Source organism: Mus caroli, chromosome 1, assembly GCF_900094665.2.
Source record: "Mus caroli chromosome 1, CAROLI_EIJ_v1.1, whole genome shotgun sequence".
Taxonomy (NCBI): Eukaryota; Metazoa; Chordata; class Mammalia; order Rodentia; family Muridae; genus Mus; species Mus caroli.
This window is the reverse complement of record NC_034570.1, coordinates 4795646-4806518: the sequence shown is the minus strand read 5'-3', so window position 1 is coordinate 4806518 and position 10873 is coordinate 4795646. Positions and strand designations below refer to the sequence as shown.

General features: G+C 36.9%; 1 protein-coding gene across 11 annotated transcripts in view; it reads left to right on the top strand.

Annotated features, from left to right (window-relative positions):
* Positions 1–10873, top strand: part of Sntg1 (syntrophin gamma 1) — an 835208-nt gene that overhangs the window by 669764 nt on the left and 154571 nt on the right. For all 11 annotated transcript variants that reach the window (XM_029469700.1, XM_029469941.1, XM_029469725.1 and 8 more), the window contains one exon: positions 211–249. In XM_029469700.1, the coding sequence (XP_029325560.1) occupies positions 211–249 (39 nt within the window). The remainder of the gene's footprint in view (positions 1–210; positions 250–10873) is intronic.

Genomic DNA, 10873 nt, shown 5'->3' with positions numbered 1-10873 from the left:
CCTCTGCCTCTGCCTCTGCCTCTGCCTCTGCCTCTGCCTCTGCCTCTGCCTCTGCCTCTGCCTCTGCCTCTGCCTCTGCCTCTGCCTCTGCCTCTCAAATGCTGGGAACGAAGGCATGCATAAGCCCCTGGCTCATGTAAAATAACTCTTAGAAATAGATCATCAGAAATATTTTTATTCTCACTGATATTGATTAATTTATCATTGCAGATCAAAAAAATCAACAGAAATTTCCCTGTAAACCAGCAGGTAAGATTAAATAGTGATTGAACACTGATTTACACTTTTGCTTCAATGTTCCTTTTCTAGAAGATAATCTTGGTGCCATCTGATTCTCATATAGAAATAATTGGTACTATAGTCTATCTTTACAGAAAAATTAATATATCTGCTTTGCTGAATACATAAGAAGTTGGTTTTGAGGATGTGTAATCTAAGACAAAACCCACTTTTGCCAAAAAAAATTATATTGATTTGTGCATGGTGCTGAGGATCTAGGCATAGTATTTCTATAATATAGCATTAGTATATCTTAAGTTAAAAATATTTTATGTGTTTTGTTTGCATATATGCTTGTGCATGCTGTACCTACAGAAACTAAAAGAGAATGTCATGCACTTAGTGCTAGATTTTCAGATAGGTCTGAGTGCCATATAAGTGCTTAGAACTGATTCCTGGTCCTCTGGAAAAGCAAGTACTATTAGCAGCTGAACCGCCTCACCAGGGTTCACTAGTATATCTTAATTTTGTTTACTGAATCTAGTATATTTACTTTCTTTTTGTGTTAGCTTATCAGTATATTTTTTAATTAAATCACTTTATTTGTGTTTCCAATGTTGCCTCACCTACTTGGTTCCACCTTCCTGAGTTCTTAACCCCCTCCTCACTCACTTTTGCCTCTCAAAGGATGCTCCCCCTACTCCCCACCTTCCCCACCCACCTCAACCTCACCCCCAAGCATCCTCCTTCCCTATCTTAATTTTTAAAGACATTCTTTAAATTGGTTTCAGTGCCTAATATGTTGACAGTATTCCGGATGAGTTTAACTTAATAAATAGAATGAAAATAATGTCTGCTTAATATAACAGGTTAACAAGCTTATTGCTCTTAATATTAATTTTGATTTCCTGCTGTCACTCATCGTCTAAGCATACATTAAATGATTTGAACTATATTTTACTTGAAAAAACTTGAAAGGATCCAGTTTTCTGCCCTGCAACATTTGTATAAAAAGCTAATTATTTTAACATATATTTTGAATATTAAATAATAAAGCTACATTATATATACTTACTATCATTAGAATTTTTAAACTCTTAAATATACATTGTTCTGTGAATAACAGCCTCATTTTTAGTAGAGACTGTTGGTGGTGCTCACAAATCTATTTGTAAAGGAAATAGTAGGGAAACAGCCAGTCTCTGGAGTATTCTGTGTGTCTACAAAGATCTGATCTACATCTTTAACTCTTGCCTACTTAAACAGACCCTCATTTGTGAACCTATTTGATAATGGCTAGATTCAGAGGGTAGAAAAACATACCAAAGTCAACACATTTTCTAATGCATATTTGAGTCATTTGAACTCAGTGAAGATACCAGAGCTTGGAGTGTCTGATCGATCTTGAAGTCTACAAAGATATCTAAGATGTTTCCTGCATGGCTCCATTATCTTCAGCATTTTGTTCTGATGGTAACAAGGGAATATAATTGATTCCATAGGACTGTGATAGAGGATGGGACAGTAATAAGAAAGTGTTTTAATACAAAGAAACAACCCTTAGAGAGAAAGTCAGAATAGATATCATTAGATGAATCTCTTTTGTTGCAAACCAGATAAAAGTGAAAATCTGTGATGTTTGTGTATCTTACAAAAATAAAAATAACTATTTCCTCATCTATGAATGGCTTTCAGAGGTCTACCAGCCTTCCTCTTTCTAGACTCAGCATGTGACTCTGAGTCTGAGTCTAGGAAGTTATTATTGTGTTTCATAACCTAAATAGTTTCACATCATTTCTTTACTTACAATGGTAACTACATTTTATCACTGCTGCTAAGAGTAAAATATAAGACAAAAGAGAGATTTCTAACCATTTATTTGAGGGAGGATCTTCATAAATAAGGAAATACTAAACTAAAGGAATTTGGTGTTTTACAGCATAGTTGAGGATAATTATATATAGGAAAATGTTAAATGGAAATAAATGCTTGCTTTAGTACAGTAATGATGTTATTATTATTATTATTATTATTATTATTATTATTATTATTATTTTTTGGTCTATCCTATGGAAAACTTCCTAGTTACATGACAATACTGTTGGCCAATTGTGACTGGCTTACCTTTCGTTTTGCATTTCTTTAACACAAACCTTTACAGGGACTAGATCAAATTAGCTATACATATGGATATAAATCAAAGGTTCACATGTCATCATCACCCCCGTTTGACAAAGGTTTTGGTCACTTGTAAGACCAAACTTTAACATAGTATGGTTGCTGTCTCCACTGACATAAGATCTTCTTATCACACAGAGAATCTCCACCTATAAAAATCACATAAAGAGGACTTGAGAGATAAATCAGACTGCAAATTAGATATTCCAAACTGGAGGACCTGAGTTCAATACACAGAACCCATATTAAAACCAAAAACCATGTTAGTATGTTCATTAGTATCATTCAGATCTTATTTAGAAGCAATATTGGTGATGCATAGTAAGTATAGACTCCCTGACATTCTTAGGAGACATGATATCACAGCAAGCTGTCTGCTTCTTTGGCTCTTGCAATCTTTGCCTACTACTTCTTCAATTTTCTCTGAGCCTATGCTTAGGGATTATGCTGTATAGATCATGGCTGTGACTGAGTGCCACACTCAGCTTCCTGCTGACTCTAATTATCATGGAGCCATTAACCTTGGCAGAGAGGACATTCAGCAAAAGAGGAGCATGAAAATATGTACATTATTATACAAAAAAACCTTATGTCCACTCCAACCATCAACAGTCGTGGATTGCCCTACCCTGTTGGCTCTGTTTGGTGGGGAGAACCATGGCAGTCTGTTCCTTACATGGCCAGGTGGGACCCAACACCACAGTATCTCTTGTTCTTTGCATTTTGATATGTTGTGATTGATAGGTTCTTTGCCTGTGACAAAGAGATAGCTCTTTAATGAGGGGTCAAAATTATACTAACATGTGGGTATAAGAATAAATACTTAGATTCTAGATAGAAATTACTCTGGTTTAATAAAGTAGTAGTTACAAATATAATTATACAATAATTTCAACAGTTAAAAAAATAAACAAATCACCTAAGCATGCTGGAATAGGGTTTTAATCACAACACTGGGGAGATGCATGCTGGTAGTCCTCTGGAATTCACTGTCTTCTCAACCTGTTGAGCCTCAAACCAATGGGAGATCTCGTCTCAAAAATCAAGACAAGTGGCTCTACTGGAACAAAGCCCCAGGTTGACTGTTGGCCTTTATATACAGGTGCATGCATGAACATATATACACTTATAGAATAAACAACAAAACTGGCACTGCATAATACTGTTCTATTATGCATTCTACTCCAAAGGGAATATGGGTTCATTCTCAGGTAAATGGGAGTGACCATGACAGAAAAATGAATCCAGGGTATCTGAATGCTGTATAAAGTCATAATCAATTCACTTGCCTAATGTATTACTGGGTTCAGGCTACAGCAAAGTAGGGAAGTCTCTGGTACAGGTCTCAGATAGTACTGATGAAATCCTTAACTTTTTTTTTTTTTTGAGACAGGGTTTCTCTGTGTAGCCCTGGCTGTCCTGGAACTCACTCTGTAGACCAGGCTGGCCTCGAACTCAGAAATCTGCCTGCCTTTGCCTCCCAAGCGCTGGGATTAAAGGTGTGTGCCACCACTGCCTGGCTGAAATCCTTAACTTCTGACTTGATGGAACAAAAGGATTGTAAGAGCCAGAGATGATGGACAACTCCAAAGACACAAGACTGATGAACATATAAATTTACAGACACTTTAACATTATAGACAAACAAGTACAGGTTTAATGAGACAGTGTTCCAGTACTGAGTGGAAAGTAGATGTGGGGCCCACCTAATCAAAGGATATTTGGAGCTGAAACCTTCTGGCAAATGGAACATCAAATTTGTCCAATTGATATTCACCAGGTTTTGCAATCATATCTTAGGGCAGAAAGACACCATGTCTAGAAGAGGTTGGATAACACAAATTAAACTCAGTGGTATTTTAGTGGACTTATTGTTTTGGATTTGTCTTTTCTTATTAGTCTTTGCTTGTATGCTGTGAATTTTGCTTTTGTACTTTTGTGGATGTTTTTGTTGCTGTTTGGGTTTGGGTTTACTTCTTTGAATGTAGAAAGTGGAGAATGTAAAGGAAAGGGAAGAGGGAGAAGGAGCAGCAACAGAAAGTGAGCAACAGTCAGAGAAAGGGAGAGGGAAATGGAGAGGAAGAGGGAGAGAGAGATTGGATAGCTAAGGAGCTGGGGAGGATTTGGAAGGATATTGGAGAATTGTATTGAATTTGTAGATTGCTTGTGATAAGATGGCCATTTTTACCATGTTAGTCCTACTAATCCGGGAGCATGGGATGTCTTTCCATCTTCTGATACTTTCTTCAGTTTCTTTCTTTAGGGACTTGACATTTTTGTCATACAGGTCTTTTACTTTCTTGGTTAGAGTTACACAAAGATATTTTATATTATATGTGGCTGTTATATAAAGGGTATTGTACTCCTTATTTCTTTCTCCACCCAGTCATTTTATTATAAAGAAGGGATAATGATTTCTTTGAATTAATTTTGTATCCAGTCACTTTGAAGTTCTCACCTCTTTTCAGCTTTCGGCATTTTCTGCTATAATTTTTGGGGTCACTTATGTATATTATCATATTATTTGTGAAAAGCAATATATTTTTACTTCTTTTCCAATTTGTGACTCCTTGATCTCCTTTAGCTGTCTTATTGGTCTACCCAGAACTTCAAATACTGTATTGAAGAGATACTGAAGGAGTGGGCAGTCTTGCCTTGTCCCTAATTTTAATGGAATTGCTGTAAGTTTCTCTACATTTAATTTGATGTTGTCTATTGGCTTGTGGTATATTGCCTTTTACTGTGTTTAGGTATGTGCCTGTATCACTGATCTCCTGACAATATTAAAATGAAGTGCTGTTGGATTTCGTCAAAGGGCTTTCAGCATCTAACAAGATGACCATGTGGGTTTTTTTTTTCCTTTCAGTTTGTTTATATGGTATATTTTGTTTATAAGATAGATTTTACTATATTGGACACACCTGCATCCCTGGGACAAAGCCAACTTGATTGTGGTGGATGATGTTTTTGTTGTGTTCTTAGATTCAGTTTGTGAGTATTTTATTGAGTAATTTTCCACCAATGTTCTTACGGAAAATTAGTCTGAAATTCTCTAATTTTGTTGAGTCTTTGTGTGGTTTAGGTATCAGGATGACTCATAAAATTTGTGGCAATCTTCTTTCTGTGTCTAATTTGTGGAATAGTTTGAGAAGTATTGATATTAGCTCTTCTTTAAAAGTCTGGTAAAATTCTGTGCTAAAACCATCTGTTCCTGGATTTTTCTGGGTTGGGAGACGTTTAATGACTTCTTATTTATTGATAGATTGTTTACCTGATATTAATTTAACTTTTGCTAGTGGAATCTATCTAAAAATCATCCATCCTTTTTAGATTTTCCAATTTTGTGGTGTGTAGGCTTTTTAAGTAAGACTGAATGCTTGCTTGGATTTCTTCAGTGTCTGTTGTTATATACTGCTTTTTATTTCTGATTTTGTTAATTTGGATATATTATGTCTCTGCTTTCTTGTTAGTTTAGCTGAGGGTTTGTCTATCTTGTTGATTTTCTCAGGAACAGGCTCTTGTTTTCCTTCATTCTTTGTATTGTTTTCCTTGTTTCTAATTGATTTGTTTCAGCCCTAACCTTGATTTTTTTTTCCTTCTGTCTACTCCTCTTGGGTGTGTTTCGTTCTTTTTGTTCCAACAGTTCCAGGTGTGCTGTTAAGTTGCTAGTATGAGAACTCAGTAATAGTTTTATAAAGGCAGTTAGAGCTCTGAATTTTCTTCTTGACACTGCTTTCATTGTGTCCTATAAATTTGGGTATGTTGTGGCAGTCTAGAAAGTCTTTAATTTCTTTCTTGATTTCTTCCTTTACCTAGTCGTCATTGAGTAGAGTGTAGTTCAGTTTCTGTGACTTCAAAGGCTTTCTGTTATGTCTGATGGTGGAGTCCATCTTTAATCCATGGTGATCTGATAAAATGCCAGGAGTTACTTCAATCTTCTTCTTTCTGTCCAGACTTGATTTTAGACTGAGTTTATAGCTAATTTTAATGGGTTCCTGAGGTGCTGAGAAGTATATTATTTTTTATTTTGGATTAACAGTTCTATATATATCTGGGAGGTTATTTTTATTCATAATGTCTGTTGGTTTCATTTTTTTTTTACTCAATTTTTATGATGACATGTTCACTAGTAAGAATGGGGTGTTGAAGTCTCCCATTATTAATGTATAGGGTTTGATGTGTGGTTTAATCTTTAGTAATATTTCTTTTATAAATGTGGGTGTCCTTGCATTTGGGGCATAGATATTCAGAACTGAGATGTTATCTCTGAGGATTGTTATCTTTTGAGGAGTATGAAATTTCCTTCCCCATCTCTTTTCATTACTTTTGGTTGAAAGGACATTGTATTAGATATTAGAATGGCTACACCATCTGGTTCTATGGGTCTGTTTGCTTAGATAATATCTTTACAGCATTTTCCTCTGAGGTAGTATCTATCTATATTTGTTGCTGATGTGTGTATCCTGTATGCAGCTGAATGATGGATACTGTTTATATAAGTATTCTGTTAGCCTGTGTTTTTTCATTTGTGAATTGAGTCCATTGATGTTGGGAGATATTAATGACCAATGATAGTTCCTGTTATTTTGATGTTGGTAGTGGTAGTGTGTGAGTGTGTGTGTGTGTGTGTGTGTGTGTGTGTGTGTGATTCTTTTATTTTTGTTTTGCTGGTATGAAATTATTCATTTCTTTTGTTTTCTTGGCTATAGTTAGTCTCCTTGTGTTGGAGATTTTCTTCCAGTATCCAATGTAGGGCTGAATTAGAGAAAGGGTGTTGTTTAAATTTGATTTTGTCATTAATATTTGATTTTGTTCAATCTATGGTGATTGAAACATTTTCTGGATATAGTAGTGTTGAAAGACTTTAAGATTCCCAANGGGAGACACTCACTCAAGCCCCGGGTCAGCCGCGCACCCAAGAAGACACTGAGACCGAACTCAGGATGTAGAGAGTAAGATTTTATAAAGCAGCAACAAGCAAGCACATGAACCAGAGGCTCTGGGGTCGAAACTCATACACCAAGCAAGGTGCAGAGGAGATTCGACAACCGGCCCAAATTTTTCACAGGCTTTTATAGAAGAAAGGCAAGGGGGGAGCAGGGCAGGGAAAGTACAAATGTGCGTCACTAAGGGGTTCTGCCAAAGGTTATTCCCAGGGTCTTTCCAAGGGGCTTTTCGTAACCAAGGGGTCGTGTCCTATACTTTGGCAATGTACTTGATTTATTGGAACATTTTGAGGTTTGTTCAAACCCTTATCTTGAAAATGTTCCTGGCACAGTCCTAAGTTGGGAGGGTTTGGACTGGGTTTGTTCCAGGAGACCCTTATCTAAAAATGTTCTTGGAACAGTTTCCATTTGGGAGGGGGACTTCTGGGGTGAGAAGTTCAGGAGTGTTCTGGGAACAGTCTCTGGATGGGAGGGGTAAGAGGACTAGAGGACTTGAGTTCAGGAAGAGTTCAGTTTTTCCTCTTTCAGTGTGAGCTGACATCTGTTGTCTCTTAGGGTTGGTCCAGGACATTGTGGGTTTTAGAGTCTCTTTTGGGAAGTCATGTGCAATTCTGATAGGTCTGCCTTTATATGTTACTTGGACTTTTCTCCTTGCAACTATAAATATACTTTTTTCCCTATATATTTAGTGTTTTGATTATTAATGTTGTGTGAGGATTTTCATTTTTGATTCACTCTATTGGTGTTCTGTAAGCTTCTTGTATGTTTACTGGTATCTCCTTAGGTTAGGGATTTTTTTTTTCACTGATTTTGTTGACGGTATTTTCTGGGTCTTTGAGCTGGAAATCTCCTTCTTTTATTCTTAGTATTGTTAGATCTGGTCTTCTCATGGTGTCCCACACTTCTTAGATGTTTTGTGTCATGAACTTTTTAGATTTGTCATTTTCTTTGACTGATGTATCAATTTCTTCTATCATATCTTCCACTTCTGAAATTCTTTCATCTTTTGTATTCTGCTCTTGATGCTTACATCTGTAGTTCCTGTTCCCTTTCCTAGGTTTTCTTTCCATCTCTAGGATTGCCTCAGTTTCTGTTTTCTTTATTGCTTCTATTTTTTTAAGTTGTTTTGTTTTGTTTTGTTTTGTTTTGTTTTGAAGACAGAGTTTCTCTGTATAGCCCTGGCTGTCCTGGAACTCACTTTGTAGACCAGGCTGGCCTCAAACTCAGAAATCCACCTGCCTCTGCCTCCCAAGTCCTGAGATTAAAGGCATGTGCTACCACTGCCTGGCTTCTTTTCAGTTCTTAAGCTGTTTTATTCATTTCCTTCACCCTTTTGTTTGTTTGTTTTTTTCTATTTCTTTGTATTTATTTGTTTTCTCTTTAAAGGTGTCTACCCATTTGCTTGCATTTTCTGTATTTCTGTAAGAAATTTATTTGAATCTTCTTCCAAGGCCTCTATAATCTTCATTAGATAAGATCTAAAGTCATTTGTTTAGGCTTCAGGTGTGTTAAAATGTCCAGGGTTTGCTGAGGTTGGATAGTTGTGGCCTATTACCCTGGCTTTTCTTGATTGTATTCTTATGCTGGATTCTTTTAGACATCTGGTTATCCCTGGTATTTGCAAGTTTGATAATCCCTGATGGCATTAGGCCTCTGGGTCTGCAGGTAGAGCTGATAGTCCCCAAAGACAGTAGGCATCTGGGATTGCAGATAGAGCTGATTGTCCAGAGTGGCAGCTGGGTTCTCTGATGACTTGAGGCAGGTGGGATTGCAGGTAGAGATGAGGACCAGAGTTCAGAGGGGACAGGCAAGACCTCACAGCTTCTGTGCATACCAGGGACCCCATGGGCAGGATATTGGGGAATGAGGATCTCACTTGGTTGTTCCTCTTGACATCAGGCTTCCACAGATTCAGGCAGAGCTGGGAAACTGGTTGTAGATCCCAGATTGTAGGTGTAGCTGTGGCCCAGAAGATGGAGCACAGAGGCTATTGGCATATTTTCTTTTTACTGCTGAGTCACCCTTACAATTCTATAAGATATAGTAGATTATAATATATACTGATATTTTCTGTTATCTTTGTGCTCTGTTATATGCCTTTTAGGCTTTTTGGAGTATATTGAAAACCATGATAGCACAAGACCTTTTAGCCATAGTGTACTGATGCTTCATATATTTTTAGCTCATGGAAAGAGTTGATTTAAACATGTTCATAGCCTTAGCAAAAAATCTTGATTAATTTATTAATTGCTGTGTGTTACTAAATTCACAATTTACTCAAACTTCCTTAGTTTCTCATTAGAAGGCATTGAACTTCAACTAATGATAGGGAATTCATGCTTCCTTTCTGTCACTTTTCATAAATCATATCATCTACACCCAGAGTGCTAACTCTTTATATGAGAACAGTCACAGTCCAGACTTTTCTTTTCTTTTCTTTTCTTTTCTTTTCTTTTCTTTTCTTTTCTTTTCTTTTCTTTTCTTTTCCTTTCTTTTCTTTTCTTTTCCTTTTTCTCTTCTCTTCTCTTCTCTTCTCTTCTCTTCTCTTCTCCCCTCCCCTCCCCTGCTCTTCTCTTCTCTTCTCTTCTCTTCTCTTCTCTTCTCTTCTCTTCTCTTCTCTTCTCTTCTCTTCTCTTCTCTTCTTTTCTCTTCTCTTCACAGAATACAAATATGTGCACATAGTTTGAATGTGTAAGTTTTCCTATTCTTGTGTTATTTATTTATTTGCTGTTTATTCATTTAGAAACAGGTTCTCATATATTCAAAGCTAACCTGGAACTCATTTTGTAGCCAAGGATGACTCTGAACTTCCTTTTCTCTTGCCTTCTTTCTCTCATGAGCACTGTGATTATACTCATGTGCCAGAATGCTAGGTACCCATTATTTAGTTAAATATCAGTTCTGCTTTAATTACCTCTAGTTGTCATGGTTGTATTACCTTTGTATGATGGCCAGAGCACTATCTTTCCAATACTTTAAAACAGTATATAACATTTCACTGAACTCATAAAATTAATTATAGTAACTGCTATAAAAAGATTTTTCAGAGAATACTTAGATTTTGATACAAATTAGAAAAGAACACATCGCTCTCTGTCTGCAGGACCAGGTGAGAATGCCATCTTGTATCTTGGGTCCCAAAGAGACCAGTCTGCACAGGAAATCACGCAGTTGGCAGAAGCGGCAAAGCTTCTGGGACAGGGTACCTTTTGGGCCTTAATTTTTAGCCATGAAACAGATGTGAGACCCAGACCTCTGCACACTTTCCCCACCAGAGGAGAGGCAGCCTTCAGAGAGGGCTCTCAGTCCCCAGGACCAGGTGAGAATGCCATCTTGCATCTCAGGTCCCAAAGAGACCAGTCTGAGGAGGGACACTGCTAAACAGGTAGAAAGCCTTAAAGAGGAAACACAAAAAACACTTAAAGAATTACAGGAAAACACAATCAAACAGGAGGTGGAATTGAACAAAACCATCCAGGATCTAAAATCAGAAGTAGAAACAATAAAGAAAACCCAAAGGCAGACAACTC